General features: G+C 39.8%; 1 protein-coding gene across 1 annotated transcript in view; it reads left to right on the top strand.

The window, feature by feature from the left end:
• Positions 1–7,490: 7,490 nt before the first annotated feature.
• Positions 7,491–20,822, top strand: part of LOC150091542 (P2X purinoceptor 4-like) — a 151,201-nt gene continuing 137,869 nt past the window's right edge. Inside the window, exon 1 of the mRNA XM_090384477.1 lies at positions 7,491–7,684. Within this exon, the coding sequence (XP_090240603.1) occupies positions 7,545–7,684 (140 nt within the window). The 5' untranslated portion in view covers positions 7,491–7,544. The remainder of the gene's footprint in view (positions 7,685–20,822) is intronic.

A 20,822-nucleotide genomic window follows, 5' to 3' on the forward strand; every position in this document is an offset into this window, starting at 1 on the left:
GCTTCTATTGTAATGAGCAGCAGAGCCTAGAGATCAAGTTGCTGGGGATTTCAATGGCTGCTGGGTGTCATCATAGGTTGTATTAGGGTAACAATGAGTAGGAATAGGAGCATGTATAATTGCATGTACACCAATGCTAGGAGTATAATAAATAAATTTTTATGAATTTGAGGTGCTGGTGAAGCCATCAATGGCTGATGTTGTTGGGATATCAGAGGCATTGTGTCACACAGAGATAAAGAATGCGGAATTGGAATTTGGGGAGCACAATGTGTACAGAAAGGATAGAAGGGAAGGAGGGGTGATGCTGTTAGTTAAGAAACGCATTCAATCCATATAAGTGCATCCAGTTGACATGGATGAACAGGGCAGTGTTCAGTCAGTCTAGTGTGATATAAGCAGTGGGAAAATCGAGTTGAGAGTAAAAGTGTGTTATAGCCCTGATGAATGCAATGTACAATTGTACACGGAAATAGAGTGGGCAGGTAAATCAGATTTGTCTTACAATGGGAGACTTTAACTTCCCAGATATAGAGTGGAACTTGTGGCTTGGTCACTCCCACTCTAGCAAAACACTTGTCTATTCATTGGATGATTGTTTTCAACAGCAGCATGTTTGAAAGGCAATCAGAGGAAGTACTACTCTTGGTATGATTATCAGCAGTGATTCTTCATGCATTAAGAATCTCCAGATAAAGGAACCACATAGTGTACTGACATGGGATTTACTTAAATGTAACTACCATCAGGAGTAAAGGGAAGGCTTTTGTTATCGCAAAGGTGACTACAGTTCCGTCAGAGATTTTTAAAATTTTATATACTACAACCAACTGATGACGTTACGAATGGCAAATTCTAAATGGGAAGCAGTGAAAGAATTAATCTTGGTAGCTAATAGTCTTTTCATACCAAATAAGAAATAATGTTGAAGGTTTAGGGATAAAGGGATGTGTGATGAACTGATGAGACTCGTCGCAGAGAGGAAAAATGCATGGGACGCATATGAATTAACTGGAGACACAAATGCGTACGGTAGATATAAAATAGTCTGTAATCAACTCACAAAAGATATCAGGCAAGCAAAGGCAGATTACGAGATATCTTTGACAAACAATGAAAAGAAAAACAGTAAAGACTTCTTTACTTATGAAACTCTAGAAGGAAGGGGATGAATCAGATTGGTCCATTTGACAACGGCGGTTCGATTGTTGATGAACCTGCTCAGGTAGCTGACAAACTGAATGAGTATTTTGGATCAACCTTTACACACTTTACACATATTTATACACATGAGGAGGTATGCAGGAACGAGGAGTGAAGAAGCTAATCAAACTCTGGCAAGGAGCTAAATGATTTTGTAATAATTAGAAGTAAAGTGGAGAGAAATCGTTGAAATTGAGCATAAAAGAGGCATCTCGGGTGGATGGGATCTATGCAGTTTAGAGGAAGCAGCAATGTAAGTAAACAAACACTTAGCCATAATTATGAAGGCTTCCTTGGACTCCAGGGAGGTCCGCATGGACAGGAGATGTGCAAAGGTGTCCCCAATTTACAAAGGGTGACACGAATAATTACAGACCGGTTAGTCTAATTTCTGTTCCAGGTGAAAATAATTAATGTAGTCTCTGGTTAAGGAAGCGATACAAGATCATCTGGAGAAGACTGCAGTTTTATTTCAGACACAGCATGGGTTTTTTAAGGGGAAGTTTTGTCAGACAAATTTCATTGTATACTATGATGTGATCACAAAGGAATTGGATGGAAGAAGTAATTTTGATATCATATACTTGGATTTGAGGAGAACTTATGATACATGGAATTCTACTGTAAAAATTGGAGTATAATGCCATTAAGGGCAATTGGCTACAATGGATAAAAGGATGGTTCAGTGGGAGAAGACAGAGAGAGTCGTTATCAATGGAAACTGCTCCTAATGGAGTTTCCCCAGTTTTCAGCGTTTGGCCCATTGTTCTTTTCGGTATTTATCAATGATGTTGATGAAGGTAAATCAAGATGAATGTATAATTTTGCAGGCGATACGAAGTTTGGCTGGGTTGTTAATAACAGGCTTAGTGTCGAAGTTTTCAGATGATACAAAGGTTGGCAGGGTTGTTAATGACAGTGTGCTACTGCAAGAGGATCTAGAAAATTTGGGCAGATGGGTAGAGAAGTGGCAACAGAAATTTAACCTTGACAAATGCAAAGTACTGCATATGGGTAGAAGTAACCCTAGAGAAACGTACCAAGTGTGTGGTACTACACTTAAGGTGGTAGAAAATGAAAAAGACCTGGGAGTAATTGTGCAGTTAGATATGAAGTTTTCTGAGCAATGTAGATAGGCTGCCAGGGCAGGTCATGGGATTTTTTTCAATGATATATAGGAATTTTGCTAGCAGGAAAAAGGAGGTGATTGTCCCTCTGTATAAGGCAATGGTCAGGCCACGCTTTGAGTACTGCGTACAGGTCTGGAGGCCTCATTTAGGAAGGATGTAGATTTGCTTGAGCGTGTACAGAGAAGGGCAACAAGATTGGTGAGGGGAAATGAAGGGATTCTCTAACCAAGAGAGGCTTAAGTTCTGCAAATTGCAGTGGCTGGAGACTAGGGACCTGTGCGGTGATCTGATTGAGGTGTATAAGGCCTTGAATGGGTTGAGCACGCTGAACTCTAATGGCATCTTCCACTTGTTCAGATTACGAACCTAAGGGGGCATAAATTCAAATTAAGAAAAGACAGATGTAGAATAGATGTGCGGAAATTTGCCTCTGTCCAGAATGTGGTTAATTGCTGGAACAAACTTCTATCTGTCGTTGTGGAAGTTGACAACTTAAATAAATTTAAGGAGGAACTGGTAAACATTTAGAGGGATTTGTTTTGTAATTTTTTTTTTTTTTTTTTGGGGCTGATGCTGAATAAGCTCATACACTTGCCTTCTTGCATCACATGCCACTACTACTAGTAGAGTAATGACTATAGGCAACCGCAACCAGATTGAGAAAAGTTGAGAGATGGGTTGAGAGGTGACAATTGCAGTTTATTATTAACAAATGTAAATGTAAAAGTACTACATATGGGTAGCAGTAATCCCAGAATAACGTATCAACTGGGTGGCACCACACTCAGAGTAGTGTAGATTTAAAAGGACCTGGGGGTAATTGTGTAGTCAGTAGTGAAGTTTTCTGAGCAGTGCAGCCAGGCTGCCAGAGTTGCTCATGGTATCTTTTCAATGATATACAGGAATTTTGCTAGTAGGGATAAGCGGGTGATTGTCCTCTTGTATAAGTGATATGTCCACACATTGAGTACTGCATACATGTCTGGAGGTCTCATTTTTGGAAAGATGTAATGCTGCTGGAACGAGTACAGTGAAGGGCAACAAGATTGATGAGTTGAACAAAGGGTTGGTGTTACCAAGAAAGGTTTAATTCCAGGAAATTGCAGCTTCTGGAGATCGGACACCTGTCAGGTGATCTTATTGGGTTGTATAAGGCTTTGAATGGTTTTAGCAATTTGCAATTTAAAAAGATCAAGGCAGAAGTAGACAAACCTTTGTTATGAATGGATGGGTGAAATGGGAAGTGTGTGTGCGTTTTTTTTTTTTTTTTTTTTTTTTTTGGCTGTTGCTATATAAGCTTGCTTTTTTGCCTCATACGCCTGTACTAATGCTAAGTTACGTATATCTTAAAGTTAGAGCATCATGTGTATACGTAGACAACTAATTAGTTGAAAATGACATCATTTGTATAATTTTTAATATAATTCGGAATTTACTAACCGTTTTGGCAGTCAATATACACTATATAGACTGCATAAGAATAAGGATTCCAGTGGCTCCTCAGAAAAATGAATCTTACCAACAGTCCAGGAATATGTATAGAAAGAAATGCTTTCATAATATGTTTATAGGGTTTAGGGGCGCACATCAGAATTTTAGGGCATTTGTAATATGTCTAAAAATTGCGTGGGTCTTGTTGTCGATTTGCTTGTTTGCTGGACAAAAAAACTCAGTTAGCAAGATAAAAACCCATGGTATCCTCATCCCAGATCGACGAAGTGAACCACGTGGCAAAAAAGACCGATAAAAATTCCTTGTGTCATCGTTGGAATTCGAATTCGAACTATGCTATTTATGAGGGCATTCGTATGCAAGAAGTAAGCCCTTCAATGAAGTTCAAAGGACGGGTCGAAAGTTTAACCGTTTCTCATGGGCTATCATTGTAGATACTTACATCTGGTGAGTACAGGCTTGGCACACCCAGGGTTCTGAGCTGGATATCTTCTCTTTCTTGGTGATAATAATGATAATTGTCAATTGGAAATAATGAGGAATTGGCCCGATAGACCTCATCGAGCAACAGAAAACAGCTATTGCTAACCTGAAGGATTACTTCCAGAAACACACAGCAGCACTCCACCAGGCCATTAGGAAGATATACAAGCGGTATACCCCACTCAACCTAAGCGAGGAGTCCCCTTCCAACCAGGAGGCACAAACGAAGCTAGAAAGATGGGCAGAGAAGACACTCCATGGCAGACACTACAATGATCTCCATCAAGATCACATAGATAAAATTGCTTGCAATGCATGGTTCACGATCGGGACGCTCTTCCCCGAGACTGAAGAATTCATGCTCGCCATCCAAGACCACGTAATGAACACCAGAAACTATAGAAAATACATCGCCACGGAGACGGAATGTCCCATGACCCATGTCGACGATGCCACCTGGCCTCAGAAACGAACTAACACAACACCGCGGGATGCAAGGTGATCACTCAGACTGAGTACACTCATAGACACGACCAGGTAGCCAGGATGATACATCACAGTTTATCAAGGCAATTCCAGTTGATCGAAGAAAGTGGACCTTACTACAAGTACGAACCCTAGTCAATACTAGAGACCCCAACCGACAAGCTGTACTGTTATCGGGCCATAGTAACGGATAAGACAATCCCGCGCAACAGATGGGATATAACCCTTGTGGACAAGAAGGAAAGAAAGGGCCAACCTATCTGACTGATATAGCGGTAACCAATACTGGCAACTTGCAGAATACATATGAAGAAAAAAATCAGGAAGTACACGAACCTAAGACAGGAGATCAAAGAGTTGTGGCATATGCAACAAGTAACGATCATCCCGATCATCGTGTCAACCACAGATATGATGCCAAAGACCCTACATAAGAACCTAGCAGCAATAGATCTCCCAGCGAACTCCTACAAGGAACTCCAGAAAGTCGCAATCCTGAACACCTGTAGGACAGTCAGAGAGTTCCTCGACCAACAGTAACAACAGACATAACAACAACCGACTTATTATTATTATTATTATTAATCAAACTGGTTGTGCCAATGCAGAAAATTTGCAACAACCTCAAGTACAGATGACATAATCAGTTGTTTGTCGTAGGTTTTAATGCGCATCCCGAACGCAGGCCATATTAGGCAATATACGTAGTGATTCGGGAGGAACAGTAAATATTTTGGGAGGTTATAGTATCAATTATTCTGAGTAAAAAACAGTTCACTGACCTGTTAAACCGGCTTACTCATGTGAATATATGGTTACAGCAACTTCTGGTGACTATTACTACAGTCTGCCACTCCTCTGACATGCCTCATCGCCAGCTCTACAACTCGGCAACTCAAACCTAGTCAATGTGCCACCTTACTCTGCCGCAACTGGGTACTAAACTAGGCAGACAGGCCCCTTCCCAAGTTTAGGTTCTTGCTCTTCACATGCCTTGGGGGAAGATTTTCTCCTTCCTCTTGGGAAGTGTGAGCAGTCGAACAACAGGAACAGTACTCTACTCACACCGATTGATTCTTCAAAGTTCTTCGTCATCACAGAGGACTTAACACGAATTTGTGGTAGGAATCGCTTAACAATTACACTATGTTCACTTCCAACTGTGAAATGCAGAGGTAATTTTGCCATCTGGGCGATGTTTCTCATGATTTAGGCTTACATAGTCGGCTTCCGTTTCTGGATTTATGCATTCCATACAGTATAATGGTATTCTGTACATTTCGGTAATTCTTCCAGTGTGGACTTTTTCTGTTTCAGAGTGACAATGCACCACGTAAGACCTATGGTGACCTGTTTGAATACAAACTTGTGTTATCAACCGTATCATCGTGTTGATGTTGAAACAGAAAATAAAGTTTACTTTTTTTTTTTCTTTTTTTTCATTTATTTTATTGCCATATTTGTTGTTTTTCTCCTAATCTCCTGTTTCCAATGAGACCTCAGCCTGTTCAACTGTGGTTTTGCCCACAGGTAGTTCCTGCATTTACGAGTTATTTCGTTCGTAGCTCGCGCTCTTAAAGCGGGATTTATTTCCCGCTTTAGGCATTTAATAATGTTACACACAGGGGTTACGCTTTCAACAATGAAATTAGTTAGCTAATTAGTTTATGTTAAAACAACGATTGATTTATCCAAAGAAATGAAAACAGCCGTGAAATCAAGCAAATTATAATAATAAAGAAAGGAACAAATGTTGGTTCGGCCCTCAAGGGTCCGTCTTCTTCAGAAATGCTTCAAGGGGCGTTTGTTTCCAAGTTAATCTTCTCTTTTCTTTATAAATTTCAAGATAGTATGCACAAGCATTTTTTAATGACCCGCACAAATTGCAACTAACATGATTTGCGCGGTTAACAAGTTTACAAAGCTTAAAAGAAAAGGAATGAAGAAAAGATTCTGAAAATTGATTATTTTTTTTTACATGATTGAAGATTTCAGTTAAGGGGAAGCGTATTTCACCATAATAACGTAAAAACCCACATAATTCCGGGTATCGTTATTTTCGTAATTGCAACAACATCGAGTTTACTACCCATTTATAATTGACTGCACTAACTGAAAAGTCCAATAAATTGGAAAGTGCAAATTGGTTTTATTGTTTTATGGTCGTGACCTCCAGAAATATGGTTTAAAAAAATATCAGAAATGTGGTTAAAATTGATTCTTATAACAGAACATAATTAAGATTACGATGAAAGTGTAGTGCCTTTTAATGATTAAAATTGGTAACTAACACAATTTAAATAGCCCAGTTATAGTTATAGCGAAATTTTCAACTTCCGAGGTCTTGGAACGAATAACGGAAAAACAATGTGTTATTGGGTTCACATTACGATATTTTCACGATGCGATGGTGTCTCTGGAATGGATTAATATCGTAAAGCGGAGTATCCTGTATTGTATAGCTACGCCCGTAGTTTGAAATGCGGTATTTATGAATGTTTAACATTCATTTTTTGGCAATTAATGTTCATATTTTCGATTTTGTTGATACTTGATACAAAAAGAAAAAAAAAAAAAAAAAAAACCCTCCTAAACCCCTGGAACTCGTAAAGCAGGAACTGCCTGTATTTATAAATATAGTACCGTATATATTTTGCCCTCTGGTGGACAAAACATATGTATATACTGTATTTAATTTTTGGAAAAAAACAGATGATTAGATATTTGCCTGTTCATAAAACAGTGGTGGGCCGACAAAACTTTCTTTTTGTTTGAGCATTTACAGTTGAAATGGGTTGTTGCTCTAAATGTGGATCGGCTATTAGTAATTTTTTCGAGTATGACACGCCAAAAATTGTTCATATTAAAAGCAAAACTATTGGTATTATAAGTCGGTTTATACAACTGTGTATTATTAGTTACATAATTGGGTAAGACAATTAAAAATTATATTTTTATTTATTCTTTAGTTGTAGTTTGTGGATGTAACCAGTTATGAGTATTTATTCATGGAAACGAGATAAACGACATTTTTGTTACTGTTGTCTGTGGATTGTCAAATTCGGTAACGTATCAGGTCAGACTGACAGGTGCTCGTGACACCGAAGTAGATGGAGCGCTAAATTTTAGCAAAGCAATTTTTACTATTAATGTGACAGTTTTAATAATATAACGTTATGTATGTGCCACCCTCCTTTTTATTATTATTTATTTTTATGTATGTGCCCTTTATATATATATATATATATATTTATTTTACCGCCCCCCCTTTTCCTATTCTGGCTGTGACAGTTATATCAAGTTCAGTCATGCAAGATTGCTTGATATGACAACAGAGTTTTGTGTTCTTTTCATTATCACATGGTCATGCCTCTCTTTATACAAATGTTTGATGTGGATAAAAAAGCAAGTGTATGAGCTTATGTACCCTCAGCCAAAAGAAAAAAAAAAAACAATTTCACACATCCATTCCCTCTAAAAGTTTGTCCAGTTCCTTCTTGAATTTATTTAAGCTATCAACTTCCACGACAATAGACAAAAGTTTGTTTCAGCAATTAACCATCTGCTGGCTAAAGGCAAATTTCTGCACATCTATTCTACAACTGTCTTTCCTCAATTTGAATTTATGCCCCCTCAGGTTCGTAATCTGAGCAAGCGGAAGAATCCCATCAGAATTCAGCATGCTCAACCCATTCAAGGCCTTATACACCCCAATCAGATCGCCTTGCAGGTGCCTAGTCTCCAGCCACTGCAATTTATAGAACTTAAGCCTTTCTTGGTAAGAGGATCCCCTTTGTTCCCCTCACCAATCTTGTTGCTCTTCTCTGTACATGCTGAAGCAACTCAACATCCTTCCTAAAATGAGGCCTCCAGACCTGTACGCAGTACTCAAGGTGTGGCCTGACCATCACCTTATACAAAGGGATAATCACCTGCTTTTCGCTGCTAGCGAAATTCCTGTATATCATTGACAATACCCCATGACCTGCTCTGTCTGCCTTGCTGAGAAAACTTCATATCTGACTACACAATTACTCCCAGATCTTTTTCATTTTCTACCACCCTATGGTCTTTGAGATTGTCACAGACATTCTCTCAGATATGTCAGACAAGCTGTACTTGCTACCTGGGAGTCTAAAACGTTGATGGAACTGATATTCGGGTGACATTCAAGTCAAGTGGACCCAATTTCAGTGAAGTCCGGACGGGGTCTGTGACAGCCAAATCCTAGGCGCCTCCGTAGCCAGGTGGGAAGGAGCAGCAGTGCGTAGCACACGCTTCTTGATTAGACCGGGGTTCGAGCCCATCACCACCAAATATGGAGAATGCGGAAAGGTCAGGGAATGACCACTGCATATCCCGGAGCAATATGGCCTTAGTTGCTAATGCTCCTAAAAACCAAATAACAAATAACAGACAGCCAAATCCTCTGCTTGTACCTTCACGATGGTGAGACTGTTAGTAATCCTGAGTATAACCTCCATGAACAACCATACTGTGGGTGACCACCCAGGTGTGAACCAACGTAAGCAGGGGTCGAGGTGTGTCGCCCACACCACATGGAACAATGCTGCCCCTCTGTGTTACCAGGCAATACTAGATGGTAGATGACTCTCATCAACCGGTGCAATACCACCACTTTGCTTATTGGAGGCTTGAAGTGGTGGAACCCATGTTTAGTCTCCAGAGCTAAGTTCCAGGCAACCCTTCCCCACCTCTTCCATCATGCAGTATGATTGATGACTTTTGAGGTTATGATGAGGTTTTAGAGCTGTACCCTCGAAATGTAAGGAAGATCCAATCTTCCTTACATTTCGAGGGTACAGCTCTAAAACAGTGTTTGCAGGCTGGCCGCTAGTTAGTAAAAAAGTAAAGTAAAGTGCAGCCATTATCAACCCATTGCAGGATGGAAGCCTCCTCAACAATTCATGCTGAGGGAAATGGACCATAATCTGCCACGCTGGTCCAGGGCGGGTTGGCAGATCGACCATATTCAGCAGTCAGGGGCTTGAACCCCGGTCTACTCAAAGTAGCGTGTGCTACTGCACTCCCGCTCCTGCCCACTCGCGTACACTGGACCAAATCTATTGGTAACTCTTTAGGAGACTTCCAGATCAGCTAGTGTGTAATCTTGCTACCTCTACTCTGCCAGATAGTGACTGGAGAGAGTTTGAGTAGTGGGTATGCAAGGGGCATTGTCGAGGTTACGTTATGTCAGGGATCTCTGTATATTCTTACCATGTGTACGCCATATTCAAAAATTTCATTACTTCATACAGAATGTCACCCCCACTTTTTCTTACTATTGAATATACCATGAATTGTCAAACTAATAGAGTAATCTTATCTGCGAAAAGATCTAAACCTCCCAAACACTTCCTAGTTTGGGAGGTTTAGATCCCAACATTCCTAGCACAGTCCATTCAATGCCTCACGTGGTCTTCCGTCAAAAGGATGTTAGAAGGATTTTGATGAATCTTGATGCTAAGAAAACTCGAGGTCCTAATGGTATTTCTCCACTTGTTCTCCAAACCTGTGCTTCTGAACTTACTCCTATTCTTTGCCGCATTTTTTCAGTTTCTTATTGCAAAGGTGTTTTTCCTTCTGCTTGGTGTGCCTCCGTAGCCCGATAGGCAGGAGCAGCAGTGCGTAGCACACACACTTCTTGATTAGACTGGGGTTCGAACACGTGACCACCAAATACGGAGGATGCGCAAAGGTCAGGAAATGACCACCGCATATCCCCGGAGCAATATGGCCTTAGTTGCTAATGCTCCTAAAAACCAAATAACAACAACCTTCTGCTTGGAAATTTGCTCATATCCAGCCAGTTCCTGAAAAGGGTGATAAATCCCTCCCATCCAATTATCGCCCCATTGCAATTACTTCTGCTCTTTCTAAAGTAATGGAGAAATCAATTAACCGCCAACTCTTAAACTACCTAGAAACCTTCCATCTGATCAACAGTTGCCAGTATGGATTCTGTCAGTGTCGATCCACTGGTGATATTCTGTCCTATGTTACTCATTTATGGACAAATTCAATGGAAAAGTTTGGAGAAACACAAGCAGTTGCTCTTGACATCTCAAAAGCATTCGATTGTGTTTGGCATAAAGGTCTTCTAAACAAGCTTCCATCTTATGGTTTGCCAATGTTTTTTGTAATTGGTTATCCAGTTTTCTCTCTGATTGCTCACTGAGGGTGATGGTAGATGGTTCTCTGTCTTCTAACTTCACCACTAATACTGGTTGCTCCCAAGGTTCAGTTTTTTTTTCCCCACACTCTTTTCCTCTTGTATATTAATGACCTTCTATTCACGGGAAATCCTATCCATAGTTTTGCCGATGATAGCACATTGCATTCCACTTTCCATTTTGAGAAACCTTGCCCTTCCCAATCAGCTTCAACTTCTCGACTATCCGCTACCAATTCCTTAAATGCCAATCTCCAGGTAATTCTCCAAAGACAACTTATTTGACTTCAATCCTTCTAAAACTCAGTCTTGTCTTATATCTTGCAAAAAGGATTCTTCTGCTCCTATGCTTATCTTTGGTGACACTCCGATTTCTAGGCAAAATGATACATCTCTTTTGGGGATTATCCTCACTTCTAATCTCTCTTGACCCAAGCACATTACAAGTATTGCTTCCTCTGCATCTAAAAAACTTGGTTTTGTCTTTTGCTCTCGACTTTACTTTTCTTCCAAACAGCTGTTCACTGTGTACAAATTGCAAATCTGCCCTACCATTGAATATTGTTCCCACATCTGGGGTGGTGCCCATCAAAACCTCTCTCAGGCTTCTTGATTCCATTCAGAAGAGGGCAGTTAGGTTAATTAATGACTCATCTCTAACAGAGTCTCTCTACTCGTCTCATAGACCTACTGTTTATGCTGCATGCTTTTTCTACAGATACTTCCATGGGCACTATTCTTCTGAATTGGCTTCTATAATTCCCTTTTTCTCCTTCAAAACTGTCCGAACACTTGCCACCAACATCCATTTAATGTCCAACTTCAAACTCACAGAATCAACTTTTCATCTTTCTTGTTTATTCATTCAACTGATGTTTTCTGGAACAACCTTCCTTCATACGTATTTCATGAAAACTATAGTCTAGAGAAGTTCAATTGTAATGTCAAAAAATATCGTCTTTCGTCTTCTCAACCTCCAACCCAAGCACGGTACTAAGTACTATAGGTTCTAATACCTCTCGTTTGAGTTTTCTTAAAAAAAAAAAAAAAAACCCTAAGTTAGTACCACACAGTTTTAACGTTTCTCTGGGATTACTTCTATCCATATGCAGTACTTTGCATTTGTATGTTTTTTTTTGTTTTTTTTTTATTACTCCAGAACAGCCTAAGCTATACAGAGGAGGAATATAACAGTAATAATACAGATCTATTTACAGTTAATATACAATGTCCAATATCCATATACAAACTGTCAGTGGTCTCAGACAGTTTTTAAATTCTGTACAGTGGGATCAACTGATGATGTTAAAAACAGTGATTCTAAGTGGGAAGCATTCAAGGAATTAATCGTGGAAGCTACTAAAAGTTTCATACCTATTAAGAAATATTGTTCAAGGTTTAGGCCTAAATGGTTATCAAATGAACTAATGAGACTCGTGACAGAGAAGAAAAATGCATGGGATACATATAAATTATCAAGCGACTCAGAAGCCTATGTGCAGATATAAGCTAGTCTGTAATCAGGTCACAAAGAAGGTTAGGCAGGCAAAGGCAGATTATGAGAAATCTTTGGCAAAAGATGCTAAGAAAAACAGCAAGGATTTCTTTACTTATATAAACTTTAAAAGGAAGTAGATGAATCTGATTGGTCCACTTGATATCGATGGTTCGACTGTTGATGATCCTGCTCAGATAGCAAACAAACTGAATGAGTATTTTGCATCTACATTCACACATGAGGAGTTATTAAGGTTTGAAAATGGCAGAAGGTTATCAAATTGTAGCAGGGTGCTTGATGATTTTGTAATAACTGAGAGCAAAGTGGAGGAGAAATTTTTGAAGTTAAACATAAGAAAGCCACCTGGGGTGGATGGGATCTATCCAATTATATTAAAGGAGGCGGCAAACCAACTAAGCAAACCCTTAGCCATAATTATGAGAGCATCCTTGGACTCAGGGGAGGTCTCCACGGACTGGAGATGTGCAAATGTATCCCCAATTCACAAAGGGGATCGAAGGGTGACACGAGTAATTACAGACCAGTTAGTTTAACTTCTGTTCTGGGTAAAATAATGGAGTCACTGGTTAAAGATTCATTGCAGGATCATCTAGACAAGACTACAGAATAATTGAGACACAGCATAGGTTTGTTAAGGGAAAGTCTTGTCTGACAAATTTGATAGGATATTATGATGTGGTTACAAAGGAACTGGATGCAAAAATAATTTTGATATCATATATTTGGATTTCAGGAATGCTTTTGACACTGTTGTGCATGGAAGACTATTGTACAAATTGGAGCAGAATGGTAATTAGGGTAAGTTGCTACAATGGATAAAAGAATGGTTGAGTGGGAGAAGATACAAGGTGGTAATTAATGGCTGCTGCTCTTCGTGGACTAACGTTATTAGTGGAGTCACACAGGGTTCCGTCTTGGGTCCTGTGTTGTTTTGTATATTTATCAATGATATTGATGAAGGTATACCAGGCTTAGTGTTGAAGTTTGCAGATGATACAAAGGTTGGCAGAGTTGTTACTGACAGTAATGGCAGTGTTCTACTGCAACAGGATCTAGATAATTTGGGCAGATGGGCTAAGAAGTGGCAACTGAAGTTTAATCTCGACAAATGCAAAGTACTGCATATGGGTAGAAGTAACCCCAGAGAAACGTACCACCTGTGTGGCACTACACTTAAGGTGGTAGAAAACCAAAAAGACCTGGGAGTAATTGTACAGTCAGATATGAACTTTTCTGAGTAATGCAGACAGGCTGCCAGGGCAGGTCATGGGGTTTTGTCAAGGATATATAGGAATTTTCTTAGCAGGGAAAAGGAGTTAATTGTCCCTCTGTATAAGGCAATGGTCAGGTCACGCCTTGAGTACTGCGTACAGGTCTGGAGGCCTCATTTTAGGAAGGATGTAGATTTGCTTGAGCGTGTACGGAGAAGGGCAACAAGATTGTTGAGGGGAATGAAGGGATCCTCTTACCAAGAGAGGCTTAAGTTCTGGAAATTGCAGTGGCTGGAGGCTAGGCACCTGTGCGGTGATCTGATTGAGGTGTATAAGGCCTTGAATGGATTGAGCACTCTGAATTCTGATGGGATCCTTCCACGTTCAGATTACGAACCTAAGGGAGGATAAATTCAAATTAAAAAAAGACAGATGTAGAATAGATGTGCGGAAATTTGCCTTTAGCCAGCGGGTGGTTAATTGCTGGAACAAACTTCCATCTGTCATTGTGGAAGTTGATAGGTTAAATAAATTTAAGGAAGAACTGGACAAGCATTTGGAGGGAATGGTGTGATTTTTTTTTTTTTTTTTTTGGCTGATGCTGCATAAGCTCATACACTTGCCTTCTTGCATCACATGCCACTACTACTACAAAGTCAATTGTCAATATACAGCATATACAATGGAATATCATATTTTACAGGTGATTTGCATTTAGGCAAAGCTGGGCAAAGCAATGTTAAACTTCAGTTGCCACTTCTCAGCCCATCTGCCCAAATTTTCTAGATTCTGTTGAAGTAGCACACTGCCATTACTGTCATTAACCACTCTGCCAACCTTTGTATCATCTGCAAACTTCGATTTTAAGCCTGATATACCCTCATCAATATCATTGATAAATATACAAAACAACAGTGGGCCCAACACCAAACCTTGGGGGACTCCGCTAATAACATTAGCATTAATAAAGGCATATGATGCAAGAAAGCAAGCTTATGCGGCATCAGCCAAAAAAAAAAGAAAAAAACGCTTCCATTTCACCCTACCGTTCGTTCCAAATACTTGTCCAGCTCAGCCTTAAATTTATTTAGGCTATCAACTTCCACAACAAAAAATGGAAGTTTGTTCCACCAATCAACTACCCGCTGGCTAAATGGAAACTTCTGCACATCTATCCTATAACTGTCTTTTCTCAATTTGAATTTATACCCTCTCAGGTGATTATTCTGTGGAAGAGGAAGAATCCCATCAGCATTGAGCATACTCAAACCATTGAAACCATTAGTCCACAAAGTGTAGCGTCCATTGATTACCACTGTCTTCTCCCACTCAACCACAGTTTTATCCATTGTAGCAACTTACCCTTAATACCATACTGTTCCAATTTGTACAGTAGTCTTCCATGTGCAACGGTGTAAAAGGCTTTCCTGAAATCCAAGTTTATGATATCAAACTATTTTTTGCATCCAGTTGCATTGTAACCACATCATAGTATCCAATCAAATTTGTCAGACAATACTTTCCTTTAGCAAAGCCATGCTGTGTCTGAATTATTACTGCAGTCTTGTCTAGATGATCCTGCAATGCATCTTTAACCAGTGACTCCATTATTTTCTTGAACGGAAGTTAAACTAACTGGTTTGTAATTACTCATGTTACCCTTAGATTCCATATGAATTGGGGATATGTTTGCACATCTCCAGCCCGTCGGGACTTCCCTGAGTCCAAGGATGTTCTCATAATTATGGCTGAGGGTTTGCTTACTTCCTTTGCCATCTCCTTTAATATAACTGGATAGATCCCATCCACTCCAGGTGCCTTTCTTATGTTTAACTTCAACAATTTCTCCTCCACTTTGCTGTCAGTTATTACAAAATCGTTAAACACCCTGTTACAGTTTGCTAAACGTCTTTTCTACCTTAATAACTCCTCGTGTGAATGCAGATGCAGAATACTCATTCAGATCATCAACAGTAGAACCATTGATATCAAGTGGACCATTCTAGAGTTTATATAAGTAAAGAAGTCCTTGCTGTTTTTCTTAGCATCCTTTGCCAAAGATATCTCATAATCTACCTTCGCTTAACTTCCTTTGTGATTCGATGACAGACTAGCTTATATCTGCCATAGATTTCTGTGTCACCAGATAATTTATATGCATCTCATGCATTTTTCTTCTCTGCCATGAGTTTCATTAGTTCCTCTGACTTCCATTTAGGCCTAAACTTTGAACAATATTTCTTATTGTTATAATGTCTTATTGAACAATATTTCAGCAAAACAAAATTTGCTGTTAGTAACATCATCAGTTGGTTACACTGCAGAAAACAGTGATCCAAGAAATCCACAAAAGTCTTGCTAGTTCGTGCGTATCCAACCCGCAAGTTCCTATCACTATGCGGGAAGTTAAAATCCCCCATTTTAACCCAATCTGATTTATTGGCCCATTCTGTTTCTTTGTACAACTTATTGTTGTACTCATTAGGGTCATTAGGCTTATAACACTCTCCTACTGTCATTTTTACTTTCCCAGTGCTTACATCACACCATACTGACTCAACATTGCACTGTCCATCTATGTCAACTGGATGTACTTCCTTATATTTTGTTTTTCTTAATTAACAGCATAACCCCCTCCTCCCTTCTTATCTTGTCTATCCTTTCTGTACACATTCTATTCCCCAAATTCTGCACTGCTTATATCGCTGATATCCCACAATATCCCATCTATGTCGCTGATGTGTGATGCAATGTGAATCTGCCCTCCTCATTATAACCGAAAGAAGGCCATCAATCATATCATAGTGTTGTTGGCAAAGAGTGGGTTGTCACTGTATGAAGAGTATTTTCCAAAATCTGTTGCTTCAGAATGACAATAGTAGTAGTAGTGGCATGCGATGCAAGAAAGCAAGAGTATGAGCTTTTGCAGCAGCAGCCAAAAAAAACAAAAAAAAAAAACACGCCATTCCCTCGAAATGCCTGTCCAGTTCTTCCTTAAATTTATTTAACCTATAAACTTCCACAATAACAGATGGAAGTTTGTTCAAGAAATTAACCACCAGCTGGCTAAAGGCAAAGTTCCGCACATCTATTCTACATCTGTCTTTTCTTAATTTGAATTTATGCCCCCTAAGGTTCGTAATCTGAACAGGTGGAAGGCTCCCATCAGAATTCAGCGTGCTCAACCCATTCAAGGCTTTATACACCTCAATCAGATCACCTCACAGGTGCCTAGTCTCCAGCTGCTGCAATTTGCAGAATTTAAACCTCTCTTGGTAAGAGGATCCCTTCATTTCCCTCACCAATTTTCTTGCCCTTCTCTGTACACGCTCAAGCAAATCTACATCCTTCCTAAAATGACGTCTCCAGACCTGTTATTGCCTTATGGTCTGACTATTGCCTTATACAGAGGGACAATCACCTTTTCCCTGCTAGCAAAATTCCTATATATCATTGACAAAACCCCATGACCTGCCCTGGCAGCCTGTCTGCATTGCTCAGAAAAGTTCATATCTGACTGCACAATTACTCCCAGGTCTTTCATTTTCTACCACCTTAAGTGTAGTACCACACAGTTGGTACGTTTCTCTGGAGTTACTTCTACCCATATGCAGTACTTTGCATTTGTCAAGGTTAAACTTCAGTTGCCACTTCTTAACCCATCTGCCCAAATTTTCTAGATCGTGTTGCAGTAGCACACTGCCATTACTGTCAGTAACAACTCTGCCAACCTTTGTATCATCTGCAAACTTCAACACTAAGCCTGGTATACCTTCATCAATATCATTGATAAATATACAAAACAACACAGGACCCAAGACGGAACCCTGTGTGACTCCACTAATAACGTTAGTCCACGAAGAGCAGCAGCCATTAATTACCACCTTGTATCTTCTCCCACTCAACCATTCTTTTATCCATTGTAGCAACTTACCCTAATTACCATTCTGCTCCAATTTGTACAATAGTCTTCCATGCACAACAGTGTCAAAAGCATTCCTGAAATCCAAATATATGATATCAAAATTATTTTTGCATCCAGTTCCTTTGTAACCACATCATAATATCCTATCAAATTTGTCAGACAAGACTTTCCCTTAACAAACCTATGCTGTGTCTCAATTATTCTGTAGTCTTGTCTAGATGATCCTGCAATGAATCTTTAACCAGTGACTCCATTATTTTACCCAGAACAGAAGTTAAACTAACTGGTCTGTAATTACTCGTGTCACCCTTCGATCCCCTTTGTGAATTGGGGATACATTTGCACATCTCCAGTCCGTGGAGACCTCCCCTGAGTCCAAGGATGCTCTCATAATTATGGCTAAGGGTTTGCTTAGTTGGTTTGCCGCCTCCTTTAATATAACTGGATAGATCCCATCCACCCCAGGTGGCTTTCTTATGTTTAACTTCAAAAATTTCTCCTCCACTTTGCTCTCAGTTATTACAAAATCATCAAGCACCCTGCTACAATTTGATAACCTTCTGCCATTTTCAAACCTTAATAACTCCTCATGTGTGAATGTAGATGCAAAATACTCATTCAGTTTGTTTGCTATCTGAGCAGGATCATCAACAGTCGAACCATCGATATCAAGTGGACCAATCAGATTCATCTACTTCCTTTTAAAGTTTATATAAGTAAAGAAATCCTTGCTGTTTTTCTTAGCATCTTTTGCCAAAGATTTCTCATAATCTGCCTTTGCCTGCCTAACCTTCTTTGTGACCTGATTACAGACTAGCTTATATCTGCACATAGGCTTCTGAGTCGCTTGATAATTTATATGTATCCCATGCATTTTTCTTCTCTGTCACGAGTCTCATTAGTTCATTTGATAACCATTTAGGCCTAAACCTTGAACAATATTTCTTAATAGGTATGAAACTTTTAGTAGCTTCCACGATTAATTCCTTGAATGCTTCCCACTTAGAATCACTGTTTTTAACATCATCAGTTGATCCCACTGTACAGAATTTAAAAACTGTCTGAGACCACTGTACTCTCACCTTTACGGAATCAAAAACCCTTTCCTTTACCCCTGATGGTAATTATATCTTTAAGTAAATCCAACATTAGTACACTGTGATCACTGCCACTTAGTGGTTCCTTTATCTGCAAATTCTTAATACACGAATGATCACTGCTGATAACCAGATCAAGATTATTGCTCTCTCTGGTTGCCTCTCGAACATGCTGGTGCAGAAAACAATCATCCAATAAATCCACAAAAGTCTTACTAGTGTGTGAGTGACCAATGCACAAGTTCCAGTCAATATCTGGGAAGTTAAAATCCCCCATTATAAGACATTCTGATTTACTAGCCCACTATTTCTCTCTACAATTGTGCATTGTACTCATTCGAGTCATTAGGCCTATAACACACTCCTACTCTTATTTTTGCTTTCGCAGTGCTTATGTCACACCAAACTGACTCAACAGTGCACTGTTCATCTATATCAACAGGATGCATTTCTTTTGATTTTATGTTTTTCTTAATTAACAGCATGACACCTCCTCCCTTCCTACCCTGTCTATCCTTTCTGTACACATTGTACTCCCCAAATTCCAATTCTGCATTCCTAATATCAGTGTGACACCACATCTCTGATATCCCAACAATATCCGCCTTTGATGTCTTGACCAACACTTCGAATTCATCAAATTTATTTACTATACTTCTAGCATTGGTATACATGCAAGCAAACCTGCATCTATTCCTAGTTACCCTGACACATCCCATATACCCACTTGTTTCACGATGACTGCCATCAGTCCCTGAAACCCTCCAACCCCCTCGCTCCAGGTTGCTACTTATTCTAATAGAAGGTGTGCAAGAATCACTTTCACCTCTGCCTGCGGCTACTTTTAACCTTTTAGTCTGTGAATCCCCCCAAGCAGTTTTCCGACCCACATAACACTGCCTCGATAGCATCAGCAAATATTCTTACACCCTTTCTATTTAAGTGTATCCCATCCCTTTAGAAGCATCTCTCCTGTTAACAAGCACAGACCACGCTGAAAAAAATTGTACTCCTTGAGCTTTGCACATTTCCTCCAGGGTCGAATTGATTCACAAGGCTCTCATCATGTACTCCCTCCTATCGTGTCTGGGCAGAATTGCAGACACTTTCAAATTTAACCCTGACTCATGACTTTTTTTTAACATTGACCTGTAGTTGTTAAGTAAATCGCAGATCTCCTACTCTTAATGTCATTGGTGCCAACGTGTACAACAATATCACCTTTTGTGCCCTTAAAAGATAATATATGCTTTACCACGTCATCAACTTTTGCCCCTGGCAGACATACCCTGGTCCTGTTCCATCTATCATTTTTACACAGTATATTCCCCGTCTCCCTGACAATAGAGTCACCAACAATAACTAGTTCCTTTGAGACCAGTGTATTCTGCCTTGGAGATTGCCGCTGTGTTGCCTGATGCCCAGGAGTGAGCTCTGGTGTTGAGTTGGGCAGCTGAGAGCTTGATGGACCCCTCATATTAATTTCTTCGAGTACATCTACCCTACACCTCAAGCTCTCATAGATGCCCAATAGAATGCTGAGTTGATGCCTAATTTCTAGACATTCTCTGCACCTGGCACAAACAAGACATCCTCCTTGGCTAGATCATGTTCTATTTCAGAGAGTTGGCGCCTCCGTAGCCAGGTGGGCAGGAGCAGCAGTGCTTAGCACACGCTTCTTGATTAGACTGAAGTTCGAGCCCGTGACCACCAAATACGGAGGAAGCGGAAAGGTCAGGGAATGACCACCGCATATCCTCGGAGCGGTGGTCATTCCCTGATTAGTAACTAAGATTCCCTTAGAGCATTAGCAACTAAAGCCATAATATGGCCTTAGTTGCTAATGCTCCTAAAAACCAAATAACAAACAAACATCCAGAGAGTTCGGCAAACATTTCACTAGTTACACATTTTTTTAGGCTGTGATGCGTTGGAGAATCACCCCCCCCCTCACTTCTCCCCTAAGTCACAGCACTCCTGCCACTTTGTGCCCGTTGCTTTGGTGCTCTAGTGTGGGGCATGATATTTTAAATTAATAAGATCAATAAATTGAATTAATTAATTGTCAATACTATGCTATCTAATAGAATCCTAAATACAGTGATGCGTATTACGCTATATAA

This window comes from Mastigoproctus giganteus, chromosome 1 (genome assembly GCF_048544385.1).
Source record: "Mastigoproctus giganteus isolate SK-2022 chromosome 1, ASM4854438v1, whole genome shotgun sequence".
NCBI lineage: Eukaryota > Metazoa > Arthropoda > Arachnida > Uropygi > Thelyphonidae > Mastigoproctus > Mastigoproctus giganteus.